This window comes from Anomaloglossus baeobatrachus, chromosome 2 (genome assembly GCF_048569485.1).
Source record: "Anomaloglossus baeobatrachus isolate aAnoBae1 chromosome 2, aAnoBae1.hap1, whole genome shotgun sequence".
NCBI lineage: Eukaryota > Metazoa > Chordata > Amphibia > Anura > Aromobatidae > Anomaloglossus > Anomaloglossus baeobatrachus.
In genome coordinates, this window is record NC_134354.1 from 428,233,426 (window position 1) to 428,254,476 (window position 21,051).

Genomic DNA, 21,051 nt, shown 5'->3' on the forward strand with positions numbered 1-21,051 from the left:
TTTTTGATGATATTCTAATTTATTGTGATGCACTTGTACATACTGAAGGCACAGCGCACGGACACAGAACATGTCCGCACACTGTGGACTTTAGGCAGTCACTCAGTTTATTTGCAATCATAGCTGGAGGTTTCCACAGTACACCACCTGTGATCGCAGGTAAAATGACCTCAGGTGACCTCCTTAAACTCAGTAATCCCACCTCAGGTGAGGTCACTGAGCTAACAGACCTGCATTTCCTGGCAGAAAATGGCTGTTTTCTGCTAGGAGGTGCAAATTTTGAGCTGAAATGCCTGCATCAGATTTCAGCACCAAATTTGCACCTTCTGGCAGAAAACTGCTTCAAAATGGTGTCAAAACTATTTTTGTTAAGTTTTTTGCCAAGAGTTGCAGATTTGGTGCTGAAATTTATATGCCATATTCTGGCACCAACTCTGCATCTCTTGGCAAAAAAAACACATCAAAACCTCATCATAATGCTGGAACCTTCAGCTATGACTGCAAATAACCTGAGAGACATCATCGCTCATCGCTGCGGTTCAGTCTCTGCCTGAAGCCCACAGCATGCGGTCGTGTTCTGTGTCCGCATCCTGTGCCTTCAGTAATATAGCAGAGCTGGAATCGTCGTGGAACCACGTGTGGATCATGTAGGACTTGGATGCTTTGGGGGCTAATAAGAGGGAGAAAAAGGGAGTTTTTTTGTATTTTATTTCAAATAAAGAATTTTTTCTGTTTTGTGTTTTATTTTTTTTCACTTACAGAATAGTAATGGTGGGGTCTCATAGACACCTCCCATTACTAATCTAGGGCTTAGTGGCAGCTGTGAGCTGTCATTAACCCCTTATTACCCCAATTGACACTGCACCAGGACAATCGGGATGAGCCTAGTAAAGTTCCGGATTTGTAGCATCCAATAGATGCTACAACCCTGGGCGGCTATAGGCTGCTCTTTTTAGGCAGGGTGGGCCCAATAACCATGGGTCCTCCCCAGCCTGAGAATACCAGCCCCCAACTGTCAGATTTATCATGGCTGGGTATCAAAATTGGGAGAGACTGTATGCCGATTTCATAAAATTATTTATTGAAATAATAAAAAAAAAAAAATAGCCATATACGTTCCTTCTTATTTTGATTCACAGCCAAGATAAGTGCATGGCTGGGGCTGCAGCCTATAGCTGTATACTTCATCTGTGCTGGGTATCATAATATGGGGTCCCTATGCCAATTTATTTATTTTTACACTATAGACATGCACATGGCATTTGATTGCAACCAATCAGGCATATTTATGAAGAATAGTGAGCAGCCCCAGAAGTAATGTTAAAGCATTGAGGTCCTGTGCAGGCGCACTTTGATCTACCCTGAGCAGGGCAGATCAAAGTATTGTAGTGCGCCTGCGCTGGACCTCAATAGCGGCCTGTGTGCATGACGTAGAACATGTGATGTACCCAGGCTTCAGAAGAAGGAGGACAAAGATGGCCGAAAGAGGAGGCGTCGCACCCGGACAAAGGAGACATCCATCTGACCGGTCTGCATCGTACCCACCATTTAGGTATTATAAACTCACTTTTATGCTCTACACAGCAGCTTGGGCTCTTATATACAGCATGCTAGAATGATGTATATAAGAGCCCACTGGTGGTGGCCGCAGCTTATAGTCACCAAATCTGGTGACAGTTTCCCTTTAAAGCCCGCTTTACACACTACAATATATCTTACGATGTGTCGGCAGGGTCACGTCGTAAGTGACGCACATCCGGCATCGTAAGGTACATTGTAGTGTGTGACAGTTACGTGCGATTGCGATTGAACGTTAAAACGTTCATCGCATGCACGTTGTTGAATCCTGACGAATTGCACGTCGGGTTGTTCAATGTTCCCGAGGTAGTACACATCGCAGTGTGTGACACCCCGGGAACATTGAACAGATCTTACCTGCGTCCCGCGGCTCCAGCCGGCAATGCGGAAGGAGGTGGGTGGGATGTTTACGTCCCGCTCATCTCCGCCCCTCTGCTTCTATTGGCCGGCTGCCGCGTGACGTCGATGTGACGCCGAACGTCCCTCCCATTCCAGGAAGTGGACGTTTGCCGCCCACATCGCGGTCGTATGGACGGGTAAGTACGTGTGACGCGGTTAATCGTATGTCCGGCACATTCAACAAATTGAACGCGCCGCACATACGATGGGGGCGGGTACGATCGCATACGACATTGTATGCGAAATCGTAACATGTAAAGCAGGCTTTAGGCTCCACTCCAGCGCTGAAAAACAAACATTGGAGTGGTGCTTTAAGAATAGATATTGGTCTATGCGAGTCATAGTTCCATTATTAACAAGTTTGTTAAAATACCTTAGGTTGTATTTGGAAAATAGAGGTTGTAAGATTTTATAGAATTTATGATGCAAACATGCTTAATGAAACCCAATTTAAGAAAAAATCATTTGTTCCCAAAAATGGATAACCCTTTAGATATTATAAAAGTGAGGTATTCCCTTTAAAATTTGTGTACTGTCGATTATATCATACTTGTCAATTTATGTCAATTGCCTGATGATTTTTTTTTTATAAAAAATCTACATATACAAACATATAAATTAGTTGGTGCTACAAATGAAAAGGTTTATAACAACTGATACCGGGTGAAAAAGAGTTGATGTCAGTGAAGAATATAGAACTTTTGATGTTATTTACTGTTTTCAGCATTTTTTTTTATCTAGGAATCTAATGTACAAAAAACCACGTGCGGTTTTTCACAAATGAAGAAAATATATTGTGCTTTGATTCAAAACAAGTCTAGTTGTGAATGTCACATTAATACATTATGAAAGACAATTTTCAATGTGGGATTTTTAATTTTCTTATGCAGATACTTTTAAGTGGTGGATATCATTTACTCACAGCTGATATACAGAGAGCATGGATCCACATACAACAAGGAGGATTACTTGTGGATATTCCTGGCATGAATCGATTAAGACAAAGGTATTACATGAACACATTAAAAATAATTAAATCTAATATATAAAGCTGAGTGTGTGTGTGTGTATGTCCGCTAAAGGAATTCGCACCGTCGCATTTACAATCACGAAATTTTGCACAGACACCCCATGTGACTCAGGGAGCGTTATAGTCTATGTTTTGACATGAAAATGTAACCCCGCGCTTTACAGTTACTCTCCAAAACACCTGTCTCCATTAAAGTCAATAGAGATAGGAGCTACAGCTTATTAATAGGAGCTGTAATTGGTTGCTATAGGAACAAAATAAATTGTTAGTATAAGAAGCTTATGTGTGAGGTAATAAGATGTCGGTGGGGAGACGGATAGAGAGAGACATAAAGAGACAGACAGACATAAGCACAGACAGAGTCTGACAGACGGGTAAAAGAGACAGACGGGGAAAAGAGACAGATGGGGAAAAGAGACAGAGGGGGAAAGAGACAGAGGGGGAAAGAGGCAGAGGGGAAGAGATTCAGAGGGGAAAAGAGACAGAGGGGGAAAGAGACAGAGGGGGAAAAGAGACAGAGGGGAAAGAGACAGAGACAGAGGGGGAAAGAGGCAGAGGGGAAGAGATACAGAGGAGAAAAGAGACAGAGGGGGAAATAGACAGAGGGGGGAAAGAGACAGAGAGGTGAAGAGACAGACAGAGAGGTGAAGAGACAGACAGAGAGGTGACGAGACAGACAGAGGGGGAAAGAGACAGACAGAGGGGGAAAGAGACAGACAGAGGGGGAAAGAGACAGACAGAGGGGGAAAGAGACAGACAGGGGGAGAAAGAGACAGACAGGGGGGAAAGAGACAGACAGGGGGGGAAAGAGACAGATGGGGGGGAAAGAGACAGATGGGGAAAGTGACAGAGGGGGAAAAGAGATAGACCTGGAATGAGTCAGACAGACAAAGAGATAGAGAGACTGATACAGAAATAGACACAGAGATAGATACAAACAGACAGACAGACATGGATAGAGACTGACACACAGACAGGGAAAGAGACAGACACAGACTGAGCCACACACACAGAGACAGATACACACACAGACAGAAAGAGATAAACAGACAGACACAGACAGGCAGTCTGGGAGAGAGACAAAGACACAGCTACTATCCCGGGCAACGCCCGGGTACTACAGCTAGTGTTTATATATTTTTAGGTTTATTTGTATATTATATAAACGTATATATTTCCGATCTCATGTGAAGAGGTAAAGATATTCCATTCAAAAATGTTTTTATTATAAGCTTAACATATGCATAAGTATAAATCTTAATCTTGATTCAAATATGGAAATAAATGGGATGTTTCACTGGTGTTTACATAAGTGTTGTTTTGGCAATTATTAGTACAGATGAGTAAACCTGAGGCTTGCTATTCGGCATTTGTACCAAATACAGACTTTACAAAAAAAACAGAGTTCTGGTGCTTTATGTATGCAAACTACTCGCGCGAGCATCATTGTGCTCGGGTACGATCAGAACTCAGCCCAGGGACAGCCGCTTTCAGTGTTTCAACAGCACGCACTGGGAAGGGGGGGAAATGCGTCATTGGATGTAGTGTGCATCAAACCAAAAAAAATGTTTACAAACCCTACCGACCCCTGAAAGTGATCTGTTTATGGCTGACTGCTTGTGGGCGGTGACCCAAACTGCTCAATTAGTGACTTTCATTGGGGTTCAGGTCAAGTCCGGGTCCCAAACCGAATGTTATCTGAAGTCCGGCTGAACCCACCGAACTGAACCAAACACTGGTTTACTCATCTCTAGTTATTAGTCATTCCCTAATATTCTTTTTGGACATGAAAAGTTTACTTCTGGCACACTTCCTATGTAGATCTAACTTTCGAGTCATATTTGAAATTATTTAGGAGAGGAACTAATTGTAATAATATTCTGTGGAGCTTATGTAACATGGTGTAACTTAAAACAGTATAGGTATGTGCGCATGGGTTATATATGCAAAGGTTTTTCCACTAGGTATTACAATAACAGCTTTTTGGATGAGATCTTACAAAATCTCCAATACAAATTTACTGATTCTTAGGATTTGAATTCCCAAGCATATCAAATTATGCATAGAATCATAAAATGTGAGAGTTGGAAGGGACCTCCAGTGTCATCGTGTCCAACCCCCTACTCAATGTAGGATTCACTATATCGTTCCACACAGATGTCTGTTCAGCCTCTGTTTGAAGACTTCCATTGAAGGAGAACTCACCATCTCTCATGGCAGCCTGTTCCACTCATTGATCACCCTCAGTGTCAATTTTTTTTCTTTACTAATATCTTAACTGTATCTTCTCCCTTCTCTTCAGATATTTGTAGACTGCTATTAAGTCTCCTCTTATCCTTCTTTTTTGCAAGCTAAACATTCCCAGATCCTTTAATTGTTCCTCGTAGGACTTTGTTTGCAGTCCGCTCACCATCCTAGTAGCTCTTCTCTGAATTTGCTCCAGTTTGTTGATTTTTTTAAAACATTTTTTTATTCTTTTTAAATTATGGTGCCCAGAACTGGACACAGTATTCCAAATGAAGTCTGACCAAAGATGCGTAAAGGGGGATAATTACTTCATGTGATCTCGACTGTATGCTTCACTTAATATATCCCTGAATTGTGTTTGCCGTTTTTGTTGCTGCATCACACTGTTGACTCGTGTGAAATCTGTAATCTATTAGTATACCAAGTCTTTTCACACGTGCTGTTGCTTAGTTCTATTCCTCCCATTCTGTAAATTTTTTTTGTCTTTCCCAGATGTAGAATTTTTCATTTCTCCCTGTTAAATACCATTCTATTAGTCACTGTCCATTGTTCCAACTTATCTAGAATCTTTTATATAATTTCTCTGTCTTGTCTAGTATTAGCTATACCTCCTAGCTTTGCATTGTCTGCAAATGTAATTGGTCTACCTAAAGTTCCCTTATCTAGATCATTTATTAAAAATTTGAACAACACTGAAGCCAACACAGAGCATTGTGGTATGGCACTTGAAACACTTTTCCAATTGGATGTGCAACCATTTATCACACTTTGAGTATGATCACTGAGCAAGTTATGAATCCACCTAATCGTAGTCTTGTCAATCCTATAATTGGTCATTTTTTCAATGAGGATAGTATGAGATATTTTATCATGCTTTGCGGAAGTTGAGAGATACTATATCTACCGCATTTCACTGATCCACCCTGTCTACAATTCCATCATTGAAGGAACTTAGATTAGTCTGGCATGACTTGTTTGCTACAAACCCATGCTAGCTCTGGTTAATTACTGTATTCTTATCCAAGTAATTACATTCATGCTGTTTAAAAATTTGTTCAAAGATCTTTCCTGGTATAAAAGTAAGGCTCACTGGCCTGTAATTTCCTGGCTCCATCTTCTTACCTTTTTTAAAGATAGAGAAACATTTGACCTTCTCCAGTCTTTTGGGACTTCTCCTTTTTTTCCAGGAATTTTCAAAGATTATGGCTATTGGTTCTACAATTCCTCTGTTATCTTTCAGCATCCTGGGATGTAATTCATTTGAACCAGAGATTTAAATGCATTTTTAAATTAGCTAAGTGTTCCCTCATCATCTCTCTGTTTATGAGGATTATTTTATTCCTTCAATAGTACAGTGAAGATCAATTGATGGTACTTTTGAGCACAGATGCAAATAGGAATTTAATGCTGCAGATATTGCACAGATTTTGCACTTTACAATGCAACGTTAACCCCTATAGGAAAACTTTGAGGTTGTATTCCAATTGTAGTAACCAAAGATTACTTTAGATTTCTTTTTTTCGTTCTTGCTAATTAATGTAAATTAATAGTGTGAAAGTAAAACCACTGTTCTTCAGTGATAACGCACAATAAAAAAAACCTAGGGGATGAGAGATTGTTTTGGCTACACCTTATAATTTTTTTTATATTACGACTTTGGGTTTTGGGTCCCACCTTTTTACTCTTATTTTTCTTGTTGTCTAAAAATGAAACTTAATTACATTTGTAATTCCACTAGGACTACTGCTTATTGCGCTGTGTCTTGCAACAGGAAAAAAATAAATTATTAAGGTAAACTAATTACTACTTTTTATGTGCAGGCAAGTACATGAAGTGCCTCCAAGGCTCCAAGGTATGTAACGTCTCTTGCAAATAATAAAGCACAATGTTCTGTTTTCAGTGTCATAATTTATAAACCGACACCTTCATATGTGACACTTTATTCTGATATATACAGTAGATGTCTAGACTTTGTTTATCGTGTTATTTATTGCTAGAAATTACTAAATTAAATTAATTGGTATTTTCTTGTTGGCACTATTTCCATGTTTGTAACTCCCAGAGCAGCTTTTTCCCTAAACTTAATAACATGTTAGCCTCAGTTGTCCCCAACATGTTTTCTGGTTTCACACAAAGCGTCTTTAATAAAATGCACCAGCTTTTTTTTTTAAATGTTGCCAGGTGGTAAATTGAAGTTTGTAGTGCAATATATGCAAGATGGTGATGGGGTTTTGTTTTTTTTTTTTTTATTTAAAGTGATCTGCTTTTTTTTTCTTAAAACTGTTAGTACGCTCTTGGTATGATACAAATAGCCTCTTCAGAGGACATGAACTCTAGTGCCACTTATTGGATGTAGCAATCCTAAAAGTAAATATTGACCTTTTATTGAAACTTGCCACGTAACTTAAGATATGAAGCCAAACCAGACATTTTATTTGCACACAGGTGTTTGCCCCACATCAGTGCCAAATAAGAGACCTGATTCAGTTAGTTGAGAGGCCTTTGACTGGTGGTCTAAGGGAAGAACATTTCTACTTATGGAGAGTGCCAAGCCAGCATAAGGAGACTTATAAAGGCCCCGCTACACGCAACGACGTATCTAACGATTTATCGCTGGGGTAATGGATTCCGTGATGCACATCCGGTATCGTTAGCGACGTCGTTGTGTGTAACAGCTCCGAGCGAGTGTTAACGATCAAAAATACTCACCTTATCGTTGATCGTTGACACGTTGTTCATTTTCATAAAATCGTTGCTGTTGCAGGATGCAGGTTGTTCGTCGTTCCTGCGGCAGCACACATCGCTACGTGTGACACCGCAGGAACGAGGAACTTCACCGTACCTGCGGCCGCCCACAATGAGGAAGGAAGAAGGTGGGCGGGATGTTACGCCCGCACATCTCCGCCCCTCCGCTTCTAGTGGGCGGCCGCTTAGTGACGCCGCTGTGATGCCACACGAACCTCCCCCTTAGAAAGGAGGCAGTTCGCCGGCCACAGCGACGTCGCTAGGCAGGTAAGTCCCATGTGACGGCTCCTAACGATTTTGTGTGCCACGGGCAGCGATTTGCCCGTGACGCACAAACGACGCAGGCGGGTGCTTTCACCAGCGATATCGCTAGCGATATCGCTGCGTGTAAAGCCCCCTTAAGCCATGCAATGTTCCTCTGCAGAATTAAACATGCAAATGGCCTCTTAAAGAGGAAGAAGGCTTGAACTCTAGCTTTACTTGTGGAATGTAGAAATCATTAAAGTGAATATTAACCCTTTATTGATAATTTATAAAGGTCCTGTGGGCAATAGGTTCAATATAGTGCCTACATTGCAAAACTGTTTCTTCTTCTTTTCTACTTTTTGGCTTGATACAAATACAAACTGAGGTCATAAAACAGGATAAAACTGGAGATAGAACAAGAGGGAAGACTAGGACTATAGACCAGGTAAGCTAAACTTATAGACTGTCTGTGGAACTCAGAGGTTCAGGGGTTTAAATCTCAGAAAGCCCATCTCAAGGCTGTTAGGAAACAGTAATGAAAACCAGACCAGAACTAACCCCATAGCGCCCTCATTTAGCAGCACAAAAAGGCCAGGAATAAAACAGTATTGTTGTTCGCAAGAGAGGCGTGGCACGGCATTGTGGCTGAATCAGAAACAAAGAGTACAGGAACCAGCACAGATGTATAATTACCTGTAAACCTAGATAATCAGTCCAGCACATGAAATGCTCTATTCTTTTAAAATTATCCAAAATCTCTTGCCTGACTTCATATTAGATTTTGCCAATAGGTGTTTCTCTCACTAAATGGCCAGGGATTTCTTGCAGAAAAGTCCATACCTACTTGTGGAGTGTAAGGATGAAGAACGTATTGTTCCTTAGCCTCTGCACTCCGATCTAGTGCTAAGTAAAATGTTTTGTAGGTTCTTCACTCTATATAGATTTCAATATAACACTAAAAACTAGTTTTGCCAAAACTGTTACACTATTATTCCAATATGATGTTAAGAACAATCTTGTAACATATAGTATCAAGTGTTATTTGCATAAAAAAATAACACATACAATTCAGACAATAGAATATACAGTTGTACTCAAAAGCTTACAAACCCAAGCAGATTTTGTGCTTTCTTGGCCTTTTCTTCAGAGAATATGAATGATAACACAAAAATCTTTTTTTTTCACTCATGGTTAATGCTTGGGTGAAGCCATTTATTGTCAAACTACTGTGATTTCTCTTTTTAAATCATAAATCACAGTTTGAATACTGCTGACATGCATTATCAAAACCTTGGATATCTTTTTGTATCCCTTTCCTGTTTTATACAGTTCAACTAACTTTTCCCATAGATCTGTTGACAATTCTTTTACTTTCCCCATGACTCATCGTTCAGTAACGTCAGTAGCTGGATGAGAGATGCAAGAGTCTGTCTGAATCCCAGAAACTCACGCAGCTTTTACACACACACACACACACGCGCGCACACACACTGATTACAAGCAAAAAGGTCACAGGTGAGGATGTTACCTTTATTAGCCCTTCAAACCCATTTGCGTTAACTTGTGTGCATGTTATGAGGCCAAAATCACCAGGGTATGTGAACTTTTGCTCAGGGCCATTTGGATGTTTTTGGTTGTCATTATGAATTAACTAGAGAAAACACAGTAGTTTGACAATAAATGGCTTCAACCAACTACTAACCATGAGTGAAAAAAAAGTTTTTGTTTTATCATTCATATTCTCTGAAAAAAGGCCAAGAAAGCAAAAAAATTTGTCGGGGTATGTAAACTTTTGAGCACAACTGTATGTTTTCCATTATGAATTTTATTTTCTTTACAGGCACATCGGTTACTGAGGATTTTAGAAAAATCTTGCCTTTTGGTGTAAAAAATATCGTGCTGAAGATCATACTGACAGACTATTCTGATCATTTAAATGTAAGTACATAAGTCTTTCAAATTAATTAGAAACTTTACAATCACTGTCTCAAAGCTTATTCTGTATTTCCTTATTATTGTGTTTGTATACAATCTTTTTCTTTTAATAGGCTTTTTTAAAAGATTTTGATCCAATTGACTTATTGCTGAGATTATCTGTGTATTCTGGTGATGTGAAGTTTTTTACAAAAAAAAGTTGTTTGAAACCAATTCTCCTGGAACAAATCAATAAAAATGAATCTATCAACAAAGCCGAGAGTTTTTTTCTGCTAAATTTTAATGGTATGTTGTCTCTGTAGAGTGAATATTATTAATGTATTGTATTTTTGAGTGACATTGACATCTGTTTTTATATAAATGTGAGTTCTTTGCTGCTTTCAAAATGCCATATTTAGCACTAAATTTGTAACCTAATTTGAGCAAAAAAGAGAATTTAAAAAAGATCTATCACCAGATTTAACATGTTAAACTGGTCACGTTATACAAATTAGGTCTGCAGAGCTGAATAAAAAGATCTTTTTAATTCATATCTCCGTTGCAGAGATATTAGCTAGTAAAGGTTAGGTTCTAATTTATCTTTCAACTAGAGGTGCATTAGCAGAAATTCATCTCTGGGATTGTGTACATTTTTGCCTGCATTACGTTGCTCAGTCATAAGCAGGAAGTGTCATGGAAAGGAAAAAAAGAACACACTCCAAGAGAAGCTTAGGCTACTTTCACACATCCGGTTTGAGCACTGCGGCTCAATCCGGCTGTAAAAACTATGCCACGGATGCGGCGAAAACACCGCATCCTTTGCATAAGTTTTTACATGCGGCCCGTCCGTTTTTTTTCCGGTTGCGGCATGCTACTGAGCATGCGCAGTGGAAAAAACCACATGCGGCGAGCGGATGCGGTTTTCTCCGCATCGCGCCGCATCCGGCCTCCATAGGTATGCATTGAAAAATGCGCCGCAGCGGCCGGATGCGGCGCGATGCGGTGTTTTTTGCCGGAGCAAAAAACGTTGCAGGGAACGTTCGATCCGGCCGCGGCATCGGCTAAATCTGCCGCATGCGGCAAAAACCGGACCGAACGCAAGCCCCTGCGGCACAATACGGCACTAATGTAAGTCTATGCAAAAAAAAACGCAACCGGCGTTACAAAAGCCGGTTGCGGTTTTTCTGCAGAACGCCGTATTGTGCCGCAGAGCAAAAATCCGGATGTGTGAAAGTACACTTAGGGTTGGCTTTCTCTGTGTGAGACATGTAATAACACACAGTTTTGCTCACCAGTGTGATCTCTGCACTTATTATGTAGAGTAGAGCAGAGCTATGTGTCAGTACAAATACCACTTGCAGTTTTTGTCTCACGGCAGTCATTGTGGGGGTAGAGGAGTAGAGCTATATGGCATCTCCTGTTAGGAACCCTATTTTTTACTAGAAGAAATGCTTTTAAGGGAAAATAACTCCAAAATATTACATGCATTGAGACATGTAATTATTTAAAAGAAGACATGCCAATTAACAATATAGCCAATAGATTACCAAGGTTTGTAATATAGAAGATACAAGTGCTATTCACCTGACTTGGCTCTAGTGACAGTTTGAATGTATTCCTTTTCAAGCATTTAACTACAGTATGTCTGTGCTTGTGCATGTGAGATTACCATGTTAATGTGGTGTGCATCTCTGATATCACAATGCCAGGTCTTTTAAGAATGGCACAGGAGGTTGTGCATTGCTTGAGCATTCAGGTAGAAAGCACACTCGACAACCACATACTTACACTCAGCCTATGTACAAGACAGATTAACTCTGCTTTTCACTGGGCAGTACTACTCCTAGTTGTCTGTTTACCAAGTTTGCTTTGCTGTACCAAGGTCCTCTCTGCACAGTCAGCTCTGCTATATCAAGATGCAGAATGTTAACCCGGAGATCAGAGCTGTATCATTACATCTTACAAATGGAAAGCCTAAGCTAAGGTGGGGGCATATTCTTTTTCTGCTCTTGTGCTGCCTGCTTATGGTTGGTCAGCATCATACAGGGAAAAGTACATCGCCCTAGTGAAAACTAACTAATAACACCAACTTAGTCTTAGCAAAAGTTTGTCACATGATAGTATTTTGAACATGCCCCTATCACGTGACAAAAGGGACGTCATCCCTGGAAGCAGCCCATACAGTCTAGCACTACCCTGAGCACAGTGTGACCGCTGGTGAGGTTTGCGCGCTCACGAGATTATGGGCGGGTACTTGCTGATAACAATCACAGCCCCGCCCATAATCACTTGCCTGCGCACACGTCACCAGCGTTCACACTGCTCAGTCCCGTGAGACTGGCACTGGGCATGTGCGGGGATGGCTGGAGCAGTGGGCGGTGCATCAGCTATGGAAAGGAGCGATGGGGGGCGGCATACAGGACCAGGAGGCAGAATAACGGACGCCATAAAGCCCGCCTCCGTGTCACATTTACAGTATCTGAATACAAAAAGGTACCACTTTATAAAGTCTTTATTTTGGTCTCACATGGGGCACATTAATAACAGGGACCTTTCTAGAATGCAGCCCAGGAGCTGCAGAGGGGGAATCTTTTAGGTTTTGGGCGAAATTTCTGCTGACAGGTTCCCTTTAATTAAAAAAAAAAGTTGTTTTTTTTAAACCCTGTTTGTTAAGTAGAAGTGAAAAGAATACCCTAATTTAGTTTATATACCATTCTATGCAAAGGGTTCCTTAGAGTAAATAATATAAAATGTATGCAATACCAGTAGGTGTGAATAACAATTTAGAGATAATGTTACAGCTTTTTTTTTACATGAAATGTTTATGTCATACCTGACTTAAAACACTTAAGTCATCGGTATTGCATAGCTATCGGAATTTAAATTGTGCCTGTAATGTACAGTATATATATCGATGAGAGATTTGTATACAGTTGTAACTGTTCTCCATATAATGCAGTGAGGCAAGATGTGTTATATCATGTGTAAAATACATAGTGACACCTCACCTGACCTGTAAGCAACCAGATGATGATATGAAACTCCTCTGACATTAAAATTAAATGGTTTTCAAGCTTTCAGCTCCACGGCAATCAGAATCAGCATGAACAGTCAGTGTAAGTATGAATCCATTAGATTAAATTTGCATACATAAGTGGTGATTTTCTTTGCAGCCTTAAGGAAATTAATTTTCTTATTTATATTGTTTGAGGTTAAAAGATGTCAGTATTTCAACCTTTTCATTTAAGAAAATACTGTTTTGGAGTCTATGGAAATACTTTGGGACTACTTTCACATCCACATCCTTAACCCCTGTGACGCAACCGGTTTTGGTGTTCATGACCAAGCCCCATTTTATTCAAATCTGACGTGTCACTTTTTTTTATTAAATATGGAATATAATCAACAATAATCAACATAATAGTTAAAAATGTTCAAAATGGAAAAATATACCCAAAACATACCCCATAAATAATATACCATAAAACATACCTCAAGCGACTTACAGCTGATCAGCCGGTGGCCGGCTTTTATGAGTGATCAGCTGATCAGCCGGAGGTTGGCTTATATGAGCGATCAGGTGATCAGCTGGCAGCCTGCTTTTAAGAGCGATCACCTGATCTCTCTCCCCTCTCTCTCTCTCTCTATATATATATATATATATATATATATATATATATATATATATATATATCTCAAGACCAGGATCGTGGTGGGGTGAGAGGGGGTAATAAAGATGGAGTCTCTAAGTGTGTCTGTGTATATATTTCTAATAAAGTATTTTTCTCTGTGTGTTGTCTTTTTATTAACCCTTTATTCGAGATTCTTAATGGCTGGGTCAAACTTGGCCTGACATTAAGAATCTCTGGCTTAATATCAGCTGGTAAAACAAAGCTAGTATTAACCCCTTATTACCCAAGGCCGCTGGAAGAGCTGGATACAGCCCCAGAAGATGGCGCTTCTATGAACGTGCCATTTTCTGGAGTGGCTGCGGACTGCAATTCGCAACGGGGGGGGGCCCAGAGAGCTTGAGCCATCCTGCGCTGACGATTCCAATGCCCGGCTGCTTAGTTGTACCTGTCTGGACACAAAAATTGGGCGAAGCCCATGTGGTTTTTTTTTCTAAAATTATTTCATGGCATAATTAAAAAAAAGGGCTTCCCTATATTTTTGGTTCCCAGCCAGGTACAAATAGGCAACTGGGGGTTGGGGGCAGGCCATACCTGCCTGCTGTACCTGGCTAGCATACAAAAATATGGCGAAGCCAACGTCATTTTTTTTTTAACCCTGACCCTCGGGTTAGGGTTATGTGTTTGGGGGTTTTGTTTTTTTATTTTTTAATGAATTTAAAAAATAAAAAATTGACATGGTCTTCGCACATCGAGCACACAAGCATTTTACTGCTCACTCATCCTTACTCCTGACCACACAGCTAGCAGAACAAGTAATGAGATCAGCTGACTCCAGTGTCAGCCGAACTCAGCTGACCTCACAGCCCGCACATGCTGCGATGGATGCAGCGGTACACAGAACAAGTAATCAGCCGACACTGGAGTCAGCTGATCTGATTACTTGTTCTCCTGGCTATGAGGTCAGGAGTTCAGATCAGCTGACTCCAGTGCCGGCCAAACTCAGCTGACCTCACAGCCCGCACACGCTGCGATGGATGCATCGGTACACAGAACAAGTATCGGCCGATGCTGGAGTCAGCTGATCTGAATTCAGCTGAACTCCTGACCACACAGCCTTCACACGTGATCGGCAGCAGTGCATAGACAACGTGTGCGGGCTGTCACATCTGGAGTTCAGCTGACTCCAGATCAGCTGACTCCAGTGCCGGCCGATAAATTCTGTGTCCCGCTGCATCCAGGATCTGGTAAATAACAATTGCGGTTGCATTCGTTGGACATTACATGATCTGTGCATGCAGGATCTGGTGATATGCGATTTGATGGGAAACTATCCTTACTTGTCCCTTCTTGCTGCTCTCTCGATGCTGGCCACGCCCCCTTTGCCTACCCATTCTACCCAGGATCCTCACATGTGACAGGCTCATCTCCACAGCGGCCACTTCAAAAATGTCTCTTCTGCAACTGAGGTAATGTGAACCAGTAGCAGCAGGGAGAGTGCAGTGTGCCTGCAGGAGGGGAGAGCAGTGGAGCAGCACTTGTGTCTTCTCAGGTCCCCCTGTGCCTGCAATAGAAGAAGCAGACACACAGGAGACTCAGAGAAGGCAGCCAGAGGAGCAAGCCCTCAGTGCCCCCAGGGCCAGTATGTATGCCCCACTGGCCACCACTGTCAGTATGTATACTCCACTGGCCACCACTGTCAGTATGTATGCTCTACTAGCCACCACTGTCAGTATGTATATTCCACTGGCCACCAGGGCCAGTATGTATTCTGCTCTGGCCACCAGGGCCAGTATGTAGGCTCCACAGGCCACCAGGGCCAGTATGTAGGCTCCACAGGCCACCAGGGCCAGTATGTAGGCTCCACAGGCCCCAGTAATGTGTATGCCCCCTAATGACCCCAGTAATGTCTATGCCACTTACTGACCTCAGTAATGTGTATGTCCCCCACTGACCCCAGTAATGTCTATGCACCCCACTGACCCCAGTAATGTCTATGCCCCCCCACTGACCCCAGTAATGTGTATGCCCCCTACTGACCCCAGTAAAGTCTATGCTCCCCACTGACCTCCATATTTTCATTGAATCTTTGTATTGTTTAACTTACTGTTTGTTTATGAAGGGATAGAATATATACTATATCCAGTACTGGGTAGAACTGAGTTAATTATATTAGTCCGGCCCTCTATGACCATCCCAATTTCTCATGCGGCCCATGGGAAAATTAATTGCCCACCCCTGCTGTAGAGTAAACTTTTTATATTTTACATGAATTTCACCCAAAAGCCAAATATCCATAACTTTTTGTAAGTAATGTGTATACCCAAGCTTCCCCGGTGATGTATATGCACCAGCGTTTCCTGTGATGTATGTGACCTCAGCTTCCCCTGTGATGTTCACTGGAGATCAAAATTAGAGAACACCACACAATTTCTTAAATGTTAAGGTCATTGTGTAGTCCTATGTGATTATATCCTAACATGAGTAAACTAGCAGTATTTTAAGCTTATTTCATAAATTGATTTTTTCCAAAAGCACATAATAAAAATATAAATGAGGTAAATGAAAAAGAAAACTGATCAAAATTAGAGAACACTTTCAGATACCTGCAAGTTATTGTTATTTGTGTTAAGATGGCCCCTGGTGCTAATTTCCTTAATTATGTGACAAACCCTATTTAACTGGTAGCCTAACTTTCCAGTTTGCATTGACTTTGCAAAAATGGTATGGTGTTCCAAAGTGACTGAAACCCTCCGTCAGCAGGTTTTCCAGATGAAGGTCAAAGGGGTGACCCTCTCAGCCATAGAAGGGGAAGTTGGTCATTCCAAATCAGTGATTTTGAGAATATTGCATTTTTACAACATCGCAAACTCTTTCAAGTCCCCCAATAAGCCTAGTTGCCCACGAAAGACAAATACAAAAGAGGACAGGATAATGTGGAGAATCTTCATGGATAATCGCTTCACCTCTGCTCTCTAGTTCAGCACTAAACAGGGTAAGGAGGATCTGTCTTGTCATACAGTGTCATGACGTTTAAGAGCAATTGGACTGAAAGCCCACTCTACAGTGACCAATTAAAAGGCTAGAATCACCTTTGGCGAGGAGCATGTTGTGTGGACAGAGGATAAGTGGTCCATGGTTCATGTTAGTGATAAAAGAAAGTTTAATTTATTTGTGTCTGATGGGAAACATTATGTTCGTCAACAAACTGAGAAAAGACTGAACTCAAAGTGTTATAAGAAGTCAGGGAAAGGTAGTGGAAGAAGTGTCATGGCTTGGGAAATGTTTTCTGCAGCAGGAGTTGGGCCTCTCATACAGCTAAATAAACAAGTCAATGCAAGTGTGTATCAGAACCTTCTACAACAAGACTTGGTTCCTTACTTGCGTTCATCACTCAATCATCAAGCAATTTTCATGCAGGATAATGCCTCCTGTCACACAGCAAAATAGGTAAAGCAGTTCCTTGAAACAGAAAACATTGAAACAATGAAATGGCCAGCCCAGACTCCTAATCCAAACCCAATAGAAAACCTCTGGAAAATGCTTGGTGACAAAGTTATGCCCAAGAAATCCACAACAGTCAAAGAGCTGTGGAAGAGACTAGATGAATAGTGGCCCAAAATCACACCAGAGCAGTTGGAGAGATACATGATCTCCTGTAGTCGCAGATGTGCTAAAGTCTTTCAATTCAAAGGCCTGTACACTTCCTACTAATTGGTGACTGTTGTTACCTTCAGAAAATGTAGTTATAATCTTTCTCTGTGCTACAGTCATTGTTGTTCTCTAATTATCATCATCATGTTTTGGCAAAATAAAGGTTTCATGTTGATAAAGTTTGGATCTTTTGTAAAACACTGTGCTAGTGGCATGGTGTACCCCTTACAAAAAAAAATCTTCAAATGTTGATCAATGTAGATTACATTATTTCTGAAAAAAGCAAGTGATCATACATTGTTTTCTAATTTTGATCTCCAGTGTATATGCCCCCAGTGTCTCCTGTGTTGTATATTCTGCAACCCCAGCATCTTCTTTGATGTATATGACCCTAGCGTCTCTTGTGATGTATATGCTCCCGGTCTCCTAAGTGATGTATATGCTCCTAGACTCTCCTGGGATATATATGCATTAGCCTATCATGTGATGTATATGCCCCCAGCCTCCCCTGTTATGTATATGTCCCCAGCATCTCCTGTGATGTATCTATAGCAGCCCTAGTGTCTTGCGGGATCTATATTCTCTAGTCCCAGTGTCTGGCATGATGTATATGCTCCTGCAGCAGTGTCTCCTATCTGATGTATTTGCTCCTGTCCCAGCATCTCCTATGTGATGTATATACAGCAGTCCCAGCGTCTCCTATGTGATGTACATGCTCTTGCTCCAGTGTCTCCTATGTGATGTATATGCAGCAGTCCCAGTGTCTCCTATGTGATGTATATACTCAGGGCCGCCATCAGGGCATTACTACTGTGCCTGGTGTACCGGGCCTGGTGAAGAGAGGGGGCCCGGTAAGACCTCGGGTAATTACTTGGGTTTGTTAAGCCCCAGGCAGGACGTGCCCCTTCTCTTTACCGGACCCCAGTCACAGGCGCAGCAGAGGGGCCCAGTCGTGTCATTTCTGCCACTGCACACACTGCTAAATTGCAGACGAAGCCCTTCTAGGACATCGCATGCAAATTAGCCATGTGGCCAGAAGCGAGTAGAGCAGGGAGGCGGCACGCCATCACACAGCACTATGATGAGGTCATCACTCTGCGCCTCATCACAGTGCTGCGGACAACGCGGAGGTGTCGAGGTCATGGCATCCGGTGGGAACAGGTAAGCGCTGTAAGCTGAAGACGATCGTCGAAGGGGGGTGAGATGGTGGCTGATCCCAGCCCGAGGGGGGCCCACTAAGCTCTGCCTGGGGCCGCCCACAGACCCGTCAACTGCAGACCCGCCGGCCACAAGCCCGCAGACCCGCCGACCGCAGACCAAACGATCACAGGCCCCGCCGACCGCAAGCCCGTCGACCGTCAGCCCACCGACCACAGGTCCGCCGACCACAGACCCGCCGGCCGCAAGCCCGCAGATCCACCAACCACAGGCCCCGTTGACCGCAAGCCCACCGACCATAGACCCGCCGACCGCAGAGCCGCCAACCACAGGCCCCCCCAACCGCAGACCTGCTGACCCCTGCCCCTGTCTTGCTTCAGCTAGATCAGGGGTGGGAAACCTCCGGCTGTGGTCCCATGCCTCCCTGCTGTGAGCCTCCTGCCTCCCTGCTGTGAGCCTCCTGCCTCCCTGCTGTGAGCCTCCTGCCACTCCGCTGTGAGCCTCCCTCTGCTGTGAGCCTCCTGCCACTCTGCTGTGAGCCTCCTGCCACTCTGCTGTGAGCCTCCTGCCCCTCTGAGGTGAGCCTCCCTGCTGTGAGCCTCCTGCCTCCCTGCTGTGAGCCTCCTGCCTCCCTGCTGTGAGTCTCCTGCCTCTCTGCTGTGAGCCTCCTGCCTCCTTGCTGTGAGCCTCTTGCCTCCTTGCTGTGAGCCTCTAGCTCTCTGCTGTGAGCCTGCCTCTGCTGTGAGCCTCTAGCTCTCTGCTGTGAACCTCCCTCTGCTGTGAGCCACCTGCCTCTCTGCTGTGAGCCACCTGCCTCTCTGCGAGCCTCCTGCCTTGCTACTGTGAGCCTCCTGCCTCTCTGCTTTGAGCCTTCTGCCTCTCTGCTGTGAGCCTCCTGCCTCTCTGCTGTGAGCCTCCTGCCTCTCTGCTGTGAGCCTCCTGCCTCTCTCCTGTGAGCCTCCTGCCTCTCCTCTGAGCCTCCTGCCTCTCTGCTGTGAGCCTCCTGCCTCTCTGCTGTGAGCCTCCTGCCTCTCTGCTGTGGGCCTCCTGCCTCTCTGCTGTGGGCCTCCTGCCTCTCGGTGCTGTAAGCCTCCTGCCTCTCGGTGCTGTAAGCCTTCTGCCTCTCGGTGCTGTAAGCCTCCTGACTCTCGGTGCTGTGAGCCTCTTGCCTCTCGGTGCCGTGAGCCTCTTGCCTCTTGGTGCTGTAAGCCTCCTGACTCTCGGTGCTGTGAGCCTCTTGCCTCTTGGTGCCGTGAGCCTCTTGCCTCTTGGTGCTGTGAGCCTCCTGCCTCTCTGCTGTGAGCCTCCTGCCTCTCTGCTGTGAGCCTCCTGCCTCTCTGCTGTGAGCCTCCTGCCTCTCTGCTGTGAGCCTCCTGCCTCTCTGCTGTGAGCCTCCTGCCTCCTGCTTCTGTGAGCCACCCTCCCTCCAGTGCTGTGTGCCACACCCTCCAGTGCTGTCTGTGCTCCCTCAGTCCTGTTCATGTCCTCCAGTCCTGTTTGTGCCCCTCTAGTGTTGTCCGTGCCACCGCCAGTACTGTCTGAGCCCCAGCCCATCCTGTGATGTGTATATGCCCCCAGTAGCTCCTGCTGTGATGTGTGTATATGTCCCCAGCCCCTCCTGTGATGTATATAAATGTCCCCAGCCCCCCCTGCTGTGATGTGTGTATGTCTACAGCCCCTCCTGTGATGTGTGTATATGTCCCCAGCCCCTCCTGTGATGTGTATATATACATGTCCCCAGCGCCTCCTGTGATGTATATATATACCCCCAGCCCCTTCTGTGAAGTGTATATATATATGCCCCCAGTCCCTCCTGTGATGTACGTGCCTTCAGCGTCTCCTACATGATGTATATGATTTACCAATCTGTTGACGTATATACCGGGAGGAGGACATATTCACCAGAAAGGGTCAGAAATCAAGCTGGGAACATATATACCCGCATGTGCCCACCCAGGGGGGTATATATATACTGTATATATATATATATATATATATATATACACATGTTTTTCCAAGAGTGGCAGTGAGAATGTGGAAGGTTTGAGGGGTGGAGGCAGAGCTGGGGTGGAGCCTGGGCGGAGTCCCAAGGGGGCCCGAAAATTTTGCCAGTATGGGGCCCTGAAATTCCTAGTGGCAGCCCTGTATATACTCCAGTCCCAACATCTCCTATGTGATGTGTATGCTACAGCCCCAGTGTTTATGTGATGCATATACAACAGTCTCAGTGTTTCTTATGTGATGTACACAGCAGTTTTTGTCTCCTATTTGATGTATACAGCAGACCTCCCACTTCTAGAGGTTTTATAAATGTAGCGTGAGCAGTGATGAATTTCCAAAAGTGAGGAGACCTGTCGTGTAATATACATCTATGTTCTGAACAACTTGCTGCTGCAAGTTCTTTACAAAACTTATAACAAAGCATTGACTACGCTCCAGACCAACACAAAC

General features: G+C 43.4%; 1 protein-coding gene across 1 annotated transcript in view; it reads left to right on the top strand.

Moving 5' to 3' along the window:
• LOC142289817 (uncharacterized) overlaps positions 1–21,051 on the top strand; it is a 257,307-nt gene that overhangs the window by 17,747 nt on the left and 218,509 nt on the right. The window contains exons 4-7 of the mRNA XM_075333745.1: positions 2,868–2,983; positions 7,075–7,106; positions 10,086–10,183; positions 10,294–10,465. Of these exons, the coding sequence (XP_075189860.1) occupies positions 2,868–2,983; positions 7,075–7,106; positions 10,086–10,183; positions 10,294–10,465 (418 nt within the window). The remainder of the gene's footprint in view (positions 1–2,867; positions 2,984–7,074; positions 7,107–10,085; positions 10,184–10,293; positions 10,466–21,051) is intronic.